We start from the raw sequence: 19787 nt of genomic DNA on the forward strand, positions 1-19787 counted from the left end.
TCCTCTCTGTGATGCAAGAACTAAACCAAGACAGTGCTTAGCCTGAAATACCAGCACACGTTTCAAGGCGTTTCAATAGAATGTTATGATGGACGTGCTAAGACTAAGATTGAGTTGTTGTGATTAAGATTGTAAAATTTAAGACTTGCTTGAACCAAGTCATGACTTGATTCGACTTTCTGGAAATTTGGTGGTGAGTCGACTTAACTCGCTTGACAGATTTATTTTTTTTCCACAGTAACTTGGAGCTTGTTTGAGACCTGAAGGTTATGACTTGAGACTTGCATATATGTGACTTAATCCCACCTCTGCCTTTCATCAGTGCTTTACCACACAGAGACATTATGTGAGCAATTTCTCCATTGGATTTTATTCCAAAAAAAAAGAAAAAAAAAAGAGGCAGTCAAGAGAAGTAAGACAAGCCCATCACGATCAACAAAACAACTATCCCAGAGGGAAGACAAATAAAAGCAGATAAGGACAGAAGGCCTGATGATATATACAACAGCAGACATCTTTTTTGGTGTTGCAGTACCTGTCTTGATATTCACCATCACATCAGGTTAAAAAATAAATTCTCTCAATGGGGCAGAGAAGGTTCTAAAGGTCAGCTAAGGCACACAGAGCCTCCCCAGAAACAAACAAACAAAACAACAGAAATGACACAAAATGATGAAATGAGTTCAGAGAAATGTGTGCAACTGTTGCTCGACAATACATTCAAGCAAGAAAAACAACAATCTGGCATTAGATGTTCTCTGAGAAGCAAACCCCAACACTGGAGCAGGTTATTTACTTTGATCAATAAACACCAACATCAACAAATCACTCTCTTTGCTCAATGTCAAAAACTCCTTATTGATCAGTGTCATTGAACCACATATGTATTTACACATACAGCATCTTTATACGCAATAGTTTAGTACAAAATACATATCTACATTTGCTTCATTGTTGATCATTTGTGTTACAAAATAGGGCTCTTACAGTGAGTTACACCGATTGTAATTCTCCTTTCACGATCACTGCCATTAAATTTCCATACAGAAGTGTGGCCAACGCAATGCAATAAGTGGCGGTTGTGACAGTGGAAATAGGAGCCAACCAATTATTTGGCATAAATCAACCCCTCCGGTGTTGCCGTGTGAGGGAGGGATGTGTGATTTTATGCTAAGGGTAAGGTGACCTTGACATTAATGAACAGTACTATAAATGAAATTTGAGAGAGGAAAAAAAAAACGCTTGCCTGTCTGGTCATTGTCGACAGACAGATTGAAATTGAATTGGCTCTGGGTAATTTCGATTCATAATAAGAGAACAGAAGCCCGATGTGTTAAGATGGAACTTCTCTCGATGATGAACTTGTTGGTGATAGTTTTGATGACAGCTAAAAATAATTTTCATGTCGATGCAGTTTGAAAGCTTCAGCTCTAAATTTGTATTTTTGCAACGAGGACATAGCATAACACTGTACATCATTGAAACTGTACATAATTGTCACAGCATGAAGACCACAACCACTCACAGGCATTCGGAAACTCACAGCAAGCAGTGGACGCGGAATAGCTTCTCCTCACAATGAATCGTCCAAATGTTTGTGGTCGCCATCTCTGTTTTGATAAGGTCACTAGGGAGCTGACCTTTAACCTCTCAGGTTAAGAGTTACCTTCTCTTGGCAAATCAAGACAAGATCTATTCTGACACGACAAAACACTAACTGACACGAAGGTGAGAGCCATAAAAAGGTACAGTATACGTTTGGGTTGGTGGCCTTTGTAAATAAAGGCAGCTTTTTTTTTGTTTGTTTTTTTTACAAACCAATCAAAACAAACAAACACTTATTCATGCTGCCAAGGCAGCGTTGCAATTATTTAGTCATTGACTAAAAATATCAGTATTAATATAAACTTAAATATCGACTCATGGACCATCATTCACACAATTTTGAGACTTTTTTTTTGTAAAATTCTGTTCACCATAAACTGTCACTGAAATGATCTGGACAAAAAACACAAAAAGATGACAAAATTTAAGGTCAGCTTTGAATCATTATGTTTCAAGTTTGAGGCAGGCTGGTAAGAAAAGCGAGCTGGACATAAATGATATGTCCTGTTACTGAAAACATCTGCTGTTTTTTTTAAAGAAAAATGCTACCACATATTTAACAAATGCTGAACCCCGAATTGTCTGAGTTAAATTTTTGTTTTAACACTTTAAATCAGGGATCCCCAAACGTTTTCCTGTGAGGGCCAAATAACTTTTCCCTTCTCTGACAGGGGCCGGATTCGGTTTGTAACAAAAAGTGTGACTATCGAAGGGGTGTCTGGACATCAACATTGATTGTTTTCCAAAAAGCCGCACATAAGCACATATTAACCCTTTTTTTGGGGCTCTTGACAGGCACAATTTATGAAATAAATAATAACCAATCATTTTTTTCCTCTTACCTAATCTTTTCGCCATTAGTCCATTTTTTATTTTTATTTGACAGGGGTGCATCACGGATTGTATTTATTTATTTATTTTTGAGGGAGAGGTTTTGGATAGGGCACAGACCGCAGAAGGGTGTAATCAAATGTTACGTTATATGCATCTACAAGTCTCGATCACGTGGCCAGACTTGAAAAACAACAACAACAATAAAAAGCATCTCTGGTAATGTTCAGTGGGCCAGACAAAATGCAGAGGCGGGCCACATTCGGCCCACGGGCCGTAGTTTGGGGACATCTGCTTTAGCTTGAGCTGAGAATGGCTTTGCTTTTGCATTTTTCTCCATGTTTGTGACTCCAGCAAATGGCCTGGCCGGCAACCACAGTCCACGATCTGACACTCAACTGAAACAAGTTGAGTAATGGATTTACTCGACTGATTATTTTTGACAGTAATTGGCTTCTTCAAGAGATGATTCAACATGTTTCTAACTCCCTTACAGGCAGTGAATATTGGTTCTTCTTGGGGTCGTATCAAAATAAACCTTTCGCTACTTCAGGTGTTGTTTATGCTGACATAAACCTTGGGAGGCACATAAATTAATCTGGTACCAGGCGTCCTGCTTACGAGTCGCGCAGCTAAGGCCTTTTGTGGAGCACAATGCCACATTAGCTGCTGTGCCCCACGTTGGAAAATCGAAATTCAGAATTCATTGAGCAGCAAAATAAATGCTTGAAATTGCAAGATTTGATCACAGTAAAAGTCACAAATAAATACACTGTGAAATGGAAATAGCATTGGACACCATAGTTCCATAAAAGCAGGGTGGGTGACACTAACATTGATCACCTTCTTATGTTCCCTTCGTCTCCCGAGACAGAAGGAAAACATTTTCCTCCTCCAGCAACTGCAATCAAGCTCGTAAATAAGTTAAAAAAAAAATCAACAGTGAATCTTGCAGCCTCCTGTCCAGCTGGAGGCCTCGCTGCTACCTGATGCGCCCATCAGCACGCGGCGATCTCATTTGGGATTTGGGGTCAGGGCTTAAGGAGCTCCAAGGGTTCTTGGAGCAGGCCTGCATGACCGGGCAGGCAGTCGGGCCCACGGCACAGATGTCTGCTGCCTCCCACAGCTCACCCACAAGGCTGTCGACCCAGTGTTCCAGCTCCGGGCCGGTCAGGGCAGCGTTCCTCTTGGCCTGTTCCACATAGCCCAGGCTGATGGGGATGTTGAGCACTGGGTTGAGGCCGTGAAAACTCTGCTCCATGTAGCTGTTCTTGGATGGCCCATTGTGAAGCTTTAGAGTGTCCTCTGGAGAAACAGAGCAGTGAACAAAGAAAAGGTAGACAGACGATAAAGTCAGTGATCAGTGATTTGATTTTACTGGCAAAAAGAAAGCAAAAGAAAACATATTGAAATATTAACGCGTAGAACGAGATTTGCTTTACGTTCCCCTGAATGTGCTGCCCAATTAGCTTGCATTTATTTTATTGGCCTTAATTAAAATCTCCGTTATCTATAGACAAGACAGCCGCCTAGTGATTCTTCTCATGACAATCGAGTCCTTCAAGGGTCAGAGACACAATTTCTCCTTAAATCACCTTCCCAACCCTGTGCTCCAGTCAAGCTGTAAATTCCTCACTAGTTCTCTAACTGGGGTTGTGGAACACAAACTCTCTAACACCCACATGTGAGCAGACATCACCGCATTTCATGTGTTGGTGACACACACACAAAAAGCAGTCAGACATGGAGGTGCTCCATCTAATGAGATGCCCAACGCCATGACAGGAGCAGAGTTTGTTCCCGAGGCATGCACTTGTGACTTCATGTAGTTGTGTGTGTACTCGGGCATTGACCTGAGTTCTTTTTTCCACAGGTGACTAAATCACACGCAGTAGCCGTGTGTGTGTGTGTGTGTGTGTGTGTGTGTGTGTGTGTGTGTGTGTGTGTGCGCGCGCATGCTGCCGCAAGTGCAGGTAGAGGGTCACGTTGTTAATTTTTACTGGCACTGCATGTAAGAGGATGCCAGAAATGGTAGTAAATAACCAGCATGCGGAATGAGGCGCTTAGAAGCACAAACCTCAAAGCTGCTTCAAAACACACAGTGGTCCAAATTGCAAAATCAAAATACAGCATCTTACCTTTTCATCAGGAAGTTCACAAAAAGCAGATACATATTGAAAGTCTCAAAGAGCCAAGAGGATAATGAGGTTTAAGCCCTAATTGTGTATTTGAGCTTTTTCACCTTGCGAGGTTAAAGAGAGAAAAAAAAAAGAAGCAACTCACCGTATGTGTTGTTTATTTTGTATTGTTTCAGCTGCCGTTGTATTTTGGAGCGCATGGCACTGAAGGTGATAAAATAGTAAATGTCTGTGCGAATAGACCTGTCGTATGTGAGCCACCTTAATCTTAGTATCCTATACGGTATAATAGATATTATATTATTTGTTGCAAGAAAGATGATTTCAATACATGAGAATAGGACCTTGAAAAAATAAACACATAGTGAATCGCAAATGCAGTTTTGAGGGGAAAAAAAAAATCACACTTTGATGATTTTCCAAAATTGCTCAGACCTTGGCCCAACATTGAAAGTCACAACTTTTCCTTTTAGCCTGTGTGCTTTCCTCTTGTTTCTGTCTATGACTCCGCTTTCCATCTCTACTCTGGCATCATTTTAATTTCAACCAGCTCATGATAGGATGGCGGTCTCTACTGATCCGGTGTTAAGCGCTCATTAATGTTTAACAAAGTTTCAAGTCGGATTCCCTTCCTAACGCAACCCTCTGCCTTTATCCGGGCTTGGGACTGGCCTCCAATTTGCACTGGCTTGTTTCCCCCATAAGGCAGCAAACCCGAAGCATTTTGCAAGAAGCGGTCAAAAAGTTGCGGTCAGTGCATGCTTAATTGCACAATCCATCAATCCATCTAATGTTCTTCATAAGCACTTCAGAAGATTTAAAGGCTGGTTTCATAAAAATATCCGTTGCTGCTTCTTATCCACCCCTACTTAATGAAACGATGCCGCGTGACTGTCAAAAGGAATTTCATTGCTCTGTACTTCTGTGCATGTGCAACGACAATACGGTTTCATTTCACTTCATTTCATTTCCAAATGTTTAAAAGGCTCTCTCACCTTGCCGTATAGGCTGGTGCTTATCGTAGGCCAAAGGGGCTATAAGGAAGCGCATCTCAGCCACTGGGCTCCAGTGGTGCAGGATGCGGACACTCCAAACACCAGGACGCAGAGGCTGGTTGAGTGGTGGTCGGTAGTGGGTGAACTCAGCGGTCGCGTCGATAAGAATGTCATAGGTGGCCGCGATGACGTTTGTTGGGTCGATCCACACCACCGTTACGGTAACGTTAGGCCCTTTAGCCCACTTCTGCATCCCCACTGTCTCATCCATGGGGCCCATCAGGCCGCCAAAGTTACGGAAAATTCGTTCTTTGGCATCCCACTCTGTACCGATCTGATGAAAAAAAAAAAAGAAAAAAAGGAGAGACAACTGTAAGCGATGAGGATATATGAATTTCCTCCAGTGAACAGAAGGTAGTAACAGACTGCATCACCATTTCTCCATATTATTAAGATAAGCAACACCCGGGCGGAATTCTCATGGGAAATAATCTTCAACATGTATTTTTCATCAAACAGCCTAAGCCTGCACACAGCAGTTATACAGACTGTAGGACACAGATGCCGACAAGTTGATTGTTTTATTTTTTTGTTTGTCTTGTTCTGGAATCTATTTGTCCACAGTTGCTGGGAGGAATGCATAAAAATTTACCAAACTTCCACACCATGTCCTTGACTACATACAGGGAGACAGGATGGAAAGCAGTGACGGAAATAAAAAGCAAGATTACAAAACGACATCATGGGAAAAATCAAACATATGGGAGGAGTACGTTTCATATTTATTGACACACTGATGACAGGTTGTCTTTGGCACCAATCGGGATGAACTACATTCTCTGGGTTTAACAAATGCAGCAACAATAACTCTCAGTGATGAGTGAGGAAAATATCTCTTCTGTTTGGAGATAGCTGGCTGCACTTATCACGTTGGAACGTGTGCCGGATTTCAACACCTTTCTGAAAGCAAAATGAGATGCGGAAAATCACAATTGATACGGGAGAGTTAAAAGGATGATAGAGATGGAGGTGGCAGCTCCAAAAATGCGTGTGCGCGCACACACACGCACGCACGCACACACGCACGCACACACACACGCACTGAAAGGTGTTGGCCGAAATGTGAGAAGGATGGCGGCTTTAAAGAGCGCTCATCCTGACAATAGTAGCTGATTAACACAGCCTCACCTTACTAGACGATCAATGTCTGACTGGAATGGACCCTGTATTACATCCTTTGAGAGTTGGCAATAGGATGTACATGACAAATATAGACCACTAAAATAAATGAGAGTGAATCCTGTGTCTTGCGCAAAAGACTGTTGTCTCAATTATTTGAGTGACCTTTGCCATTCCTGGCCCTTGGACCATTGTTCTCTGCTCTTTAAATTGCTAATCAACCCACGTTGGGCACCTCTGTAGCTCATTAGTTTATCCAAGGCTGACTCACTTGCACTCTACATCGCTATTGATTGGTTGAAAGAACATGTTGTGGAGGTGGGGGGGGGGGGGGGGCGCAAAAATTGCCATAGGGTAATCAATGCACTCTACTAAGAAATAGTATTTGTCCTTGTTTCCACCAAGGAGCAAAGTTATTACAGTATACATTTTATACCATTTCCCCCAAAAGTCCCATATTTGACCCACGCGATCCAACTCTTTGTCACACTTTGGCATTGGTGCACAGATTGCCATCGGTCAGTACAATTCGCTTGTGCAAGGTGGCGCTAGACATCCTTCTGCCTGATTATTGGTTTTGAACCAAAGAAAATGTCACATTTGTGTTTCAATGGAATATATGAATAAAATGGAAAGAAAAACGACATGGACAAATACATTACCATGCTGCGTCATTTGTTTAGAGCAAGGGTGTCAAACTCATTTCACATTGTGGACCACATACGGCCTCGGTAGATGTCAAGTGGGCCGGACAATTAAAATGATACCATACTCTGCTATAAATAACCAAAAATAATTAAAATGATACCATACTCTGCTATAAATAACCAAAATAATATGTCTTTCCTTTGTTTTGGTCTAAAGAAGCACAAAAACATTGGGAAAATGTTGAAATTGAATGAACATATCTTTTACAAAACATTTCATGAAGCACCTTAGATTTCCTTCAACAAATGTGCAATTTACTTTCATCATTCACATATATGCATTGCAACTGATCGAACCTCCTTGGGGTCCGTTTACGGCCTGCGGGCCGTATGTTTTGACACCCCTGGTTTAGAGATAATGTCAGCATGTAGCCGTTCTCTGTATGGTGTTCTTATTCTTTGTTTACTTCATTGGCAAGTAGACATTGTTTCACAGCTAGAGTATGAGTCACACTGCATTGATGACACAGAAACTGGCATTCTGCCTGCGCACCCCACGCTGGTAATGCAGCACAACCTTAACGGGGTTGACTGATTCGAACAGTATCATGGCAAATGCAAATGAACTGGAACGCTTGGTGAAAACATGGTATTGCAGTTACAGCACATGAAGGAATCCTGTTTGTTTGTGGTTGTTTCCATAATTCCGTTTCTGAAGTGCATTCAGACACAGCAATGGAAGAAAACGAGCAATAACCATTAAGGAATGAAAACATCTTCCCCCAGTATAATAACTTTCCCATTCTGGTCAATTGACTTTGGGACACACTTGAGGATGAACATGAGCCGAACCATTGATTTTCTACCCCAAATAATGGAGGTTTGGTTAAAAATTTCACAGGGCTCCATGGCGACACAGTCATGGAGGTACCATATGTGGAAGTAGGACAGCAGGCCACTAGAACCAAGGAACTCTTCCTTCAGAATGAAAATGGGTCAAAGACAGATTAACTCCTGGCCCATTGCAGCTTCAGCCGATAGCTTACATTGACCTCCCCACACAACCTGTCCCTTGGTGCCTATAACCCAATAAGCTTGGGCTTCGGACCAACGTTCATTTGCTCATCCCGTCAGACGTCTTGTTGCGCTGATCGTTATACTTAGAAGAAGTTGCCTCTGCTCCACTAATTCTGTTCCTGTAACCTCACCGTGGTCCCCTTTTCACTTTCTCTATTTCAATGTAACATCACCTTAGCCCAAGATTGCTGTGGAATTATTCAACGAGATCCTTTTCAACTGCACGGCTGCTTGTACATTACTTTTTGTTGCACTCCTTGGTATTTGTGTTTTAATTTTCTTCCCATTACATTATGAACTTTGTTTCAACGTTCATATTATATAGAACCAGAGCGTAGCTACGTTCCCGACTCTCAATCATGGGAAACCACAAAGCTCCTATGAGAAAGTAAAATTCTGTCTCATTGATTCTCTATGACCGTGCAAACCTTTCCTCATTGTCACTGGTTTGCTGGTGCCCACAGTATGACACTCCACTAATTAAGGCAGGTCAATTTGATCAGGCAGCATCTTGGACAGTCACAGTCGGCATCTGGCCCTGTTCAATACCTCAGGGCACGCATGCCTCCAGGGCCCTATTTGGACTCTTATTAGTGGCCCTGCTTTGTGGATGTAATCAAACACAGGTGTTCTCCGTGGCGTCAGAGGATTCCCCTGAGGCGGAGGTTACACTACTGAAGCAGTGAAGTTAGGATGGATGGACGCTGGCTACCAATGATTCAATGTGGAGTAATAAATCAAGGAAACATGCTGAAGAGCAGAGAGACGCTGCTCTCTGCAGTAGCCGGCGCATCACAAAATGTGTCACTTCTCACAGCACGTGTGGAATTTGGTGTGACAAATAAATGGCCACAAGCTTTTCCGCTCTTCTGTAGCTCATTAAGAAAAAGGAAGCAAGCAGTGAAATGTAGAAACATTTCGCTTACAAAGCTGGCAATCAGGACAGACAGACTCTACACACTATACAAGGCAGCTGTGTTGACACTGCAGATAAGTTTCCAATTTTTTCCCCCCAATATGACATGTATCCCAGCCATCTCGTTACCTCTGCGTCCCACGTCCTAGATGCACAATTTTCCCGCGGGACGCACAGTTCGAAATAATGTGCGTTTTTGGGACGCAAGGAAAATTCTCAGTCAAAACAACCAAAAAAAAAAACTACGGTAAATCGTTTTTTTCCAGCAATGAACGCAATTTGACCATCGCCGCCATTGTTGTTTTGATCTTGCGTTAAGTAATCTCGCGTGACGAGATTTCCGTTCTCGAAAGACGAGATTGGCGAGATCGGGCTTCACCTCGCGGGAAGCAGACGATTGCCAAGTTGTGTAACGTTAAAACAAGTGTTGCGAACAAATGTTGCGAAGTTTTATTGCGGAGATAAAAGCAGAGGAAGCAGCTAAAGTTGGATCGTTTTTTGCGATGATAAGTTGACTTTGAGAAAGCCTTGCATCATTGGAAGCAGAGTAAAGAGAGGAGAATTTATGAACTCACAGACTGAACCATGGGATGAAATAAGAACCTATTTCTCAGCAAATCTTGTATGCCTGATTATTAAAATTTTTGCAGCATTTGTTTATAAGGAATAAATCTATTATCAATGTATATTGTTGTTGTTTGTGTTATTATCATATGCAATTGAATAAGTAGACCATTTCAGAATTCGAAATTTGGGACTCTCTAAATGCAAAATGCGACTCATACTTTTCTGATAAGCGAGTCCCTGGGACTCGCAGGGCTCAAACTGTAAAATTATCACTGAGTATCCTAATTTTTCGTGTCACTGTGAACAGTACAATTCAGATGTTCTCAAATCTGACCTAGGCCTCTTTGGTTCGTGGATATAAACAGGATATGAATCAGACGCCACACATTTTCAGGCGGCGTGACGAGAAATCACAGACAAAGGAGCAGAAAAATGTTAGTGACGAAAAGAAGATCATTTAGAATTGAAAAATATATTATATGTAGGGACCGGTCAGTACAAATTCCTTGAAACTGCTACGAATGCTACAGAGGGGTCATATTTATAGCCATAAGCGCCCTGTGCCACGTGACATTGTCTTGGCTGCACATGAGTGTCACTTTCACACTTTGCATTCGCATTATAAGTCACATTAATTTTGTACGACTACGTAAATTAATCTAACAAAACAACCAAATCGGGCATCATACTCCGCAGAGGGAACATAGCCTGAGTGCAAAGCCTGATTCAATATACCCAGCTGCAACCACAGTTGGCTTAACTGCATCGTCAAAGAGGAGGAAAGAGCGACATCTTAGCTAATGTAACTAATTTGAACAACTTGGCTTTAGTCTAACGAGTGTTAATTATTTTGTGGCAAACAAACTAGTGTCCCACTGGTTGCGTTGCACAATGTAATTTGTTTGCAGATGAGTGGAGTCAAGCACTCATCTACTACCCGTGTACAGTTGCAGTGACTCATTATACAATAGATTTGGACACACACTTTTCAATAATGAATATCTAACATACTGTGTGTATATATGTGTATATATGTATATATATATCAGAGGCGATTGCTCTAAGACTGCAAGGGAAGCTTAGCTTCCCCTAAAATGTCAAAAAGTAAGTGATCAAATATATTTGTGTACGTATAATTGTGTGGACATGTCATTGACTAAATATGCGCTACAACGCACTCAACTTTTGTTCCGAATCAGCTTCTTATTACTGGTTACGACGCGACTCTCTTCTCATTCATTTCCACAGCTTCACTGTGCTTTAAACTGTGTGGACGCTGAGCGTCGACCGTGCATATGTGCATTATAGCCAAGTATCTCTAGGATCACTGATGCTGAAGCGTATATCAGCTCATTGGTTTCCGTGATCATTACGGTAGGGATCGCCCTCAGTGCTGCATTCACACTTTCCATGAGACTTTCAGGTGGTACTTCACATAGCCGTTGTAATCGGTTTCTAGGTTGCCCAGCTTTCGTTCTCGCCATGATCTTAGCTTTCAGGTCAGTTGCTGCCTGGCTCAGCATTTCATTCATTGGGGCTGGCCTCCCAATCTCATCATCTGCATTCATTGGGGCTTGCCTCCCAATCTCTGGTATGACCTCCTCCTCTGATCTGGCAGCCTGGGGCCCTTCACCATGGAACCTGCGTTGTACCTCATCAAGCTCAAGTTGTGACAGCAGTTGCCGTTTGTGGATGTTGGAACATTGAGCTACTAGTTGTTTCGTGGTCAACCATGACTGTGGGTTTCGAAGTAACCATTTAGCCCACATTCTCTGCATGTAACCCCTCTGACTAGGGTTGCTTGAGTAGTAGCATTCCAGCAGAGCCATGTTATCGCATCTCGCCCATCTCCGCTTTGTTCCAGTAGCCCATTTTTCATCAAGGTTCCCCAGCAGCTGACGCAGACCTTGTTTGCCGGGCGACGTCTAAGCCGGCATGTCATTCATTTTATTGTCTCTCATCATTGTATGAGGTAGGCATTAGGGTGAAAGGTCTTGCCCAAGGACCCACACTGGATGGTGTTACGTGCTCATTTTTGCCCCAAGCTGGATTCAAACTCCCGTCTCCCAAGCCGGTGCCTTACCAACTGAGCTATCCAGCCGCTGGATTTAATTAAAAAAAAAATATATATATATATATATATACACACACACACAGTATATATGAGGCAAACAAGAATTGACATCTATGTATAGAGTCGTTTTTGGTAGTTTTGAATCGTTGGTAAAACGGAGTACCCATAAAACCCACATTAATCTGGCAAAACCTCACACAGGATGGTTAGAGTCCACTTTATTAAATGGTTTAATCTAATTGTTGATACACCAAAATATTTTCATGTCCAATTGTGTACAAAGTTGAGGGGAATTTTATTGCATGCTGTCTTCTATTAAAATGTATAATCCCATGCATACTCAGCCGACACGTCATCTTCAAAGAACACTGTCTTTCTGAAGGTAAATTAATTCTCAGAGTGTATTAATTTATTGTTGTGGTCGTAGTTTTGGAGTGGCGTGACTCTTCATGTAAAAACCATATTCAGATTTTCGGGCCAGATGTGTCCAATAGCTAGTCCCTCTTATGTGGCCTAATGAAGCCAAAAGACTAGAAATGCGTCAGTATGTCACAGTGCAGTTTTTAATAACAATAAACATTCAATTACTCTACTACCACTTTGACAGTGTTAATCATCTTCTGAAAGGCGGAACCTATGACATAGTTCTTGTATTACAGTTCATTAGATTGTACAGTTGTACCTAATGAAGTGGCCCATGAGAGGTAAGGCATTGGAGTCCAATGACATACCCTTATGGGCCTTTACATTAGTCCAAGAATTGGAGGGATTTATCTAGCGCAAGGCAATAACTTTTGAATGTCACGTCATGTAAAACTTGAGATGATACTCTAATTTTAAATGCAGGGCCTAAGAACTCCTGCACTACATCACGCTGTAAAATGGAATATAAATTATACAGAGTACAAAAGAAAAGACTTATCTGTCTTGCTTTTCTGTAAAGTGAAGGGGAATCTGGGAACACATGGCTTATCTAGCAGGTTAAACATATAGCTTTTGTATAAAGGACTCATATCTCTTCCGACTGCCGCAATGCCACGCTGTCTTATTTAAGGTCTTTCCGCTCTCGTTTTGCGAGACAAACTGACAAGTAGACTGACTGACAGCCACTGCACTGTGCTAGACGCTGAACGCTCTGTGAGGCTGAGCATCCAGATAAGAGCCACTACTCACATCACTTTGCTGTCACTCACGGTCTCATACGCTCAACACACAAGCGGGGGCTTAGAGAGCGGGAGCTGCATGGCGACTGGGTGTCTGAACTTCCTTCACGCTCCCTTTGAGATGTTTGCAAAAAGGTCAAACAGAGTCTGGGAGTGTCCAGGTAGACACAAGCGACGCCTGCAGGCAGCAACAGACCAAGCCAATTCATTCATACATTTGATGACATTTCAAATGTGACCCTGCTGCGAGCTAAGTGACGAACCAGAGCAAAATGTCAGTTTACATTCACTCATCTAATTTTGGGCATGCTGCAAATATGCTCTATGGCTGTCACGCCAGAGCCCATGCTGCTGGATCCTTCACTGAAAAGGAAAACCAAGGCGAGCATTCCAATGTGAAGGTGAGAGGACATTCTATTTAGGATCAGCAAATAAATACCACGTGGAACAATCCGGCAAACTTGAATTCATTCAATCAATTTCCATCTTACAATCCATTACCGATATTTGCGTCATTTTAATGGCATGGTAATCAACTTTAAGGGTTGTCTTGGCAAGGTCACAATAGTGTAAGGTCAACGTTACCATCCACCCGCTCATCTTTGTGAGGATCAGCGGTCAACATTCCACTTCCCTCATTGGTGTGTGGTCCTGTTTAGTACTTAGTGCTTTACTGGAACCTTTTCCCTGATATTAGCAAGGGTGATAGGTTTTGTGACTCAAGCCCACCCTAAAAAATGTCAGACAGACTTGATGCAAGACACACAAGATAATATGCAGACTCACCTCTGCAAACTGTAACCTGCTGAATGTGCTTTTTGGAGGAGTGGTTAACTTGAAGATCTTCTTCGGTGCCACCCAAGTCTCCATTGTCTCGAGCTTGCTTGTTGCTAGGTTGGTGGCATGGTGCCTGACAAGGTAGCCCTGGAACTGGTCAGACTGGAAGTAGTAATGTATGGACACTGGGTGGCCCATGGGGAAATACCTGGAGGAGAATAGAAAGAAGTTATTAACAAAATAATTTGATGTGCTCTTTTAATCTTGTATGCATGCCAAAAAAACCCCCATTGGAACTGCTGATGTATATGCCAACCATTAGACAGTCAATGAGCTCTTTGACAGCGTGACATGGCTCACATGAATGAATGCTGTGACCTTGACCTTGAGTGTCACCGATTAAAGGTTTGTATCTCCCATGCTAATAGTCACCTTTTATTTAGAATCTGCTGCATATGTAAAGAGACAAAGATATGTGATGGATAACATTTTGACCTGCATCTACTTGAACTGCATCCAACAATACTAATATTATATACAGTATAGTATTAGTAGTAGTAGAGGTAGTTGAGTAGCCCTGTAGATAGTTACAAAATACAATATACTGCATATGACTGTACTACTGATACATTTATTTGCACCACACTTGCTTTGCGGAATCTGTCTATAATCCACAGCGGCCCTCTAAACTTTCACTTTTCTTCGTCTTTTAGCCGCAGTGAAATTATGGAGAAGCACTTCTATGATCTTCAAAGTCATAAATCAACTTTTATTTGAATCATTATTCTACCTGGCTTACAAAATATGTGACAGCTGAGACCACAGAAATACAGAATACTTAGTCATTGAAGTGCACGCACGCACGCACGCACGCACGCACGCACACACACACACACACACACACACACACACACACACACACACACACACACACACACACACACACACACACACACACACACACACACACACACACACACACACACACACACACACGCACAAAATTGAACTGGGTCATTCAGTCAGCTGAAGCTGAAAGGAGGCCTTGCCCTCCTGATTGGTCTCTTTGTTAGTGTGCCTCCTCGTATACGTGGCCAGCCCTCAGGGTGGTACGAGTGACTTCTGGAAAAACAAAAAAAGAGCCAGGATGGTCACTGCTGGGGAACAATCTGCAGCTGCTCTCAGCATACGTCCTGACTCAGAGTTCTCATCCCGCATCTCTTCTTCTGCTTTAAATTCATCTTTATTCACAGACTTTTTCCATGAACAAGTGTGCAGACCCAAAGTAACACATCCACACTGGCCACCGCTGCTCTCCTGTGCCTGAGGCCTCATCAGTATTCTGCAGAAGGATCAGGAGTCAACCCATCGCTGTAAATGCTACGCTGACAAGCAGAACAGCAAATATTTGCACCCACCAGTACAAGAGAGTGCATTCTTTTTCAACTATACTCCTCGCCGCTGTACTTCATTTGTACATCTGTTTTTCATTCTAACGCCACTCCTCTGTTCTCCCTCCACATCCTTTTCTTTGTCTGATCCCTCAGCTTTCATTTCCCCCCCTTGCCCAGTTCTTCCTAAAAGACAGGGGGAAACTGGTCAGAGTGTAGTCCGCACAGAAGCTCCATTCAGGCCTTTAAACCACTCACAGTCACAGTGGGCTGTTAAAAGAGCCAAATCCCCCTCCTTGACGTGTTCCCACTTTTTCACTGACGCGTCTGCTCGTTGCACGTCTCTTTTCTACCTGAGTGCATAATATGTGTGCTTGTTCAGGAAAATCTAGCAGTCTGTCAAATACCAGTAGCACAATAAATAGTCATTCAATACAAGATTCTCACCAACATGCAGGAAAATCGAATATTTTTGTCAAGGACCGATGGTGGACAATGTAGCCGTCCCTGCCACCTAAGAAATGGAATGCCACAGGGATCATGCCTCTCGCCTATGGTCTTTAACATTTACATCTGTGACATGGCTAAAACTGAGTCCCACCAGGGCGGATATTCTGATGACCTTGCATTGCTTTTCTCTCACAAAAGCCGGTAAATGGTGGAGGAAGCACTTACTGCCGACATGGCTTTAAAATCAGAATATTTGAGGACATGGCAGCTAAAACTGAGTTTGGCCAAGACCACCATCACAAACTGACACTTGAGCAACAAGGAATGTAGACACCAACTCTCTGTCGACTTAAATGATATTCCACTTTTGCATAATCCATCCTTCATGTACTTAGGAGTGAAGCTTGACCAACGGCTTACGTACAAACATCATATCGGAGCTCTGCGTGACAAACTCGCATCACGAAACAACCTGCTGAGATGCTTAGCTGGATCGTTTTGGGATGTTAGCTTTCCCATACCTGGTAAAAGCGCCCTTGCGCTTGTCGACAGCACTGCCGAATATGCCTCACCGGTGTGGGGTCATAGCGTCCATACCACTAAGGTCGATATCACTCTCAATGGCCCCATGTCTGTGCCCCATTATTATTGACCTTTGACTGGTCATACCAGGCATTGCCACAACCAGCCTGCACGGAGAAAATGTTGCCAAGCATCTTACTCAACAATTTGTGGTGATTAAAAATAACCCCCATACATCAGCTGGTCATTGAGACACAACCTCTGGGGTGGCAGACATTGAAATCCTGTCACCTCTTCTCTTGCCATGCTACAGGCCTTTATGACTCCAATTCTAACATCTTGGAAGCCTGGAGTCGCAGTTGGCAAACAAATGGCAAGACCAGATGCTTATGCCCACCGAAGGTTCTTGTAAGCCAGAGCAAAAAAAATCTATATGAGATCAGAAGTAGGGTAAACAACCCTAATGCATTGTTGGCTAGGTAACATTAATTTTATGTTTTATTTAAGTGGGAAAACCCAAAGCACTTTGACAAAACCAACACATGCACAGAGGTAATATGCAATTTTTAGACCTATTTCTACCGCATTTAGTTTCTGTGGTATTTTTGTCACAGTTCTTCAATGAGTGCATTTACACGAGGGCTGCGGGCATGCTGGAGCCTGTCCCAGCTGTCTTAGGGCAGTCGGCGGGGTATCGTACATCTTGAACTGGTTGCCAGGCAATCGCAGTGGACACATAGACGAACAACCATTCGCACTAGCAATCACACCTAAAGACAATTTAGAGCATTCAATCACCTTGCCATGCATGTTTTTAGAAAGTGGGAGAAAGGGACGGGGAGAACATGCCAACTTCACACAGGAAGGCCAGAACATGCAATCGAACCGATGACCAGTCGGCCATCATATCGCTCCATCTGTCACGTTCCAATCCTTTTCCTCACATGTACAATGGGGGGATTTGTTTTGTGTCTCTCTCAGTGGTGTTTCAGCCTCAGAAAAACTGAAGCCTCACATTGCGTTGTTGTCTCATCTTGAATTCATATTTCCATCCACATCAAAAACACAGAAAATGGCCACACTGTTCCAGTGGTTTTGGTGGTTCCGGTAGTGTATTTTTAACCATGTCAAGCTATTTCAAGCCTTGATGCCTAATTCTCTGCAAGTGTCATATTGAGGTTCCGGGCTGCAGTCATTCATCATAGCTTTACCTATGCACAAAGTCAACCTAACTGCTACGCCTTCTATTTGAATACAAAGTGGCTGTGGTGAGAGTATTTACATGTGTTTGACTGGACTGCATCAAACTGATCACGTTTTGCTTGATGTAATTTTGACAAGCATTTTTCCTGCGGCAGCAAATGACCAGAGGAGGAACATGTACATTATACAAGTCCTGTCTGTCGTGGGCTTCACCCACAAGACCTTTGAAAAGGTCCACAATGCAATGAGAGAGAGAGAGAGAGAGAGAGAGAGAGAGAGAGAGAGAGAGAGCAATGACACAGGACATGCTGTCAAACGAAGTCTTGTCCTCAAGGAACAAACCATTGCAACTGACTGACAACAGTGATGATGAACAAAGTGATGCTAGCTCCATGTGAGTAAAAGATTTAAAAAAAAATCTTAAATATTGCTGAGTCTAATATATGATGACAGTTTGAATGACTACCAATGACAGATCAGATGGTGTCATATTTTTATTATTGTTCAAACAAATGCTCTGTCCCAACTTCTTTGAGTCGAAGTTTCGATGTATCGATGTTTCTTATTTTCGATAAATAACAAACTAATGGCATATGATGACGCATGGGCTGTGGGTTGGTGTATTAGCGGGTATAATGTTTAAATACAAAAAAAGTCTTGTTTGTAGTATTGGTTTACCAGGATTCAAGGGATTTGGGATCATCATTGCTGGTAAGTGGTAAATACAAGGATCAGATTAAATAAATTGGGACTTCTTACTACCCCTTTTCTGGGCATGTTGAAATGGACGTATGTATTTGTGGTGTATTGATGTGCATGTGTGTGTGTGTATGTGTGTGTGTGTGTGTGTGTGTCCCTGCAGTCTATTGTTTGTATGGTTCTTGACATGTCTGGAATTAATTAAAAAAGAGGGGAAAAAAAGGTCTCCCACACTGAGTGGGTGGGGGGGGGGGTCATTAGCATGAGCATATAAAATATTGCGTTGTTGCAATGCTACTAAGGTGTTGCTTTCTCTTCCCTTTTGTTTGTCAACGGGCGCTTTTCTCTGTCACGCATTTACAAATTGGCATTTCACACCTCCGCGTTCTGTTTTTAATTTGTTCCTGTTTTATCACTTTGTGTGTGGGTTTCATCACCTCAGCATAGACAAACTAAAGTTAATCCAATGCTGTTCCACCAGATGTTACTGAGTGCTTATGCTGATGAAATACTTAACAAGGTACATGAATTTCAATTACAATTTCCTTTTTTAACCGAACATATGGACCAGATTTTCGGAAATCCAACGTTTCCTAACAAAATGTTTCGGCTGATTAAGGCAGCTTTCTCATCTCTGACTTAATTCAATTCAATTGAACCCTAGCAACAGAGTTGTTCACCGTTGGCGCCCTCACCATATTGCAGATTTTTAAGTGATTATTTTCATTGGTGTTTGAACAGTGTACGGGCAAATCCAAATTTAATTGTGCACCTTCAGTGTATCATGGTGGGCTACGACATGCCAGGCAGCACTGTCATCTATTGGAAGAAATGCAGAGTAATTAACAGCAAAGAGTAGAGGCAGAGGGGGTCCTACAGAGAATGTACGCATGTGTGTCGGGTTGAATGCTCTGTCTGCATGTGTTGCTGCCCCATGTGTGTTAAAGTAGCAGTTGTTTGAAGGTTTGGAATTACACTAACTTACAGTATATTTACAATTATAAAAATAGTATAGTGACATGTGGATTCAAGACACCAGTAGACTGCACAATGATGTACACACGCATGTCACCCCATTGATAGCGTGAAACCTGAAAGAAAGACTTTTCTCACCAATACTATGAAATACAGTAAATCTCCTGAATGAGATTCCACTTTTGATGTGAACGATGCAGTGCCAGATGGTCTTTTGATGGCACAAAACACACTTTGGAGAACACGGGAGACCAGCAAGTATTGTAGATATGGTGCTCATTTGCCAGCGATACACACATGGACAATGCTGGAATTAATACAGTTACGATGAACAGAGTGCTGCTTGGTCCGATGTCTCAGCGACTTCATTTAGGGGCAAAGCAGATTCTCCCTCGGGCAGTTAAGATCATCTCCCACTTTTTGTTAAAAATACTTGGCACGGCGTTTGTTTCTAATGTTGCCTGTGCAGAGTGTCTGCTCTCCAAATGTAAATCGCTCATTGTGCCAGAAATGTTCACTGCAAGCGCATGCATACCTGTGAATTCTTGTGCACACAGGGGCTGGACAGAACTTGCCTA

At 42.4% G+C, this 19787-nt stretch overlaps 1 protein-coding gene across 1 annotated transcript in view; it reads right to left on the bottom strand.

Annotated features, from left to right (window-relative positions):
* Positions 1–348: 348 nt before the first annotated feature.
* Positions 349–19787, bottom strand: part of xylt1 (xylosyltransferase I) — a 78617-nt gene continuing 59178 nt past the window's right edge. Inside the window, exons 9-11 of the mRNA XM_086120682.1 lie at positions 13979–14177; positions 5570–5903; positions 349–3741 (exon numbers count right to left, since the gene is read on the bottom strand). Of these exons, the coding sequence (XP_085976808.1) occupies positions 3419–3741; positions 5570–5903; positions 13979–14177 (856 nt within the window). The 3' untranslated portion in view covers positions 349–3418. The remainder of the gene's footprint in view (positions 3742–5569; positions 5904–13978; positions 14178–19787) is intronic.

The sequence above is a fragment of the Hippocampus guttulatus genome, chromosome 9 (genome assembly GCF_054856545.1).
Source record: "Hippocampus guttulatus isolate MCC_2025c chromosome 9, RoL_Hgut_1.0, whole genome shotgun sequence".
Classification (NCBI taxonomy): Eukaryota; Metazoa; Chordata; class Actinopteri; order Syngnathiformes; family Syngnathidae; genus Hippocampus; species Hippocampus guttulatus.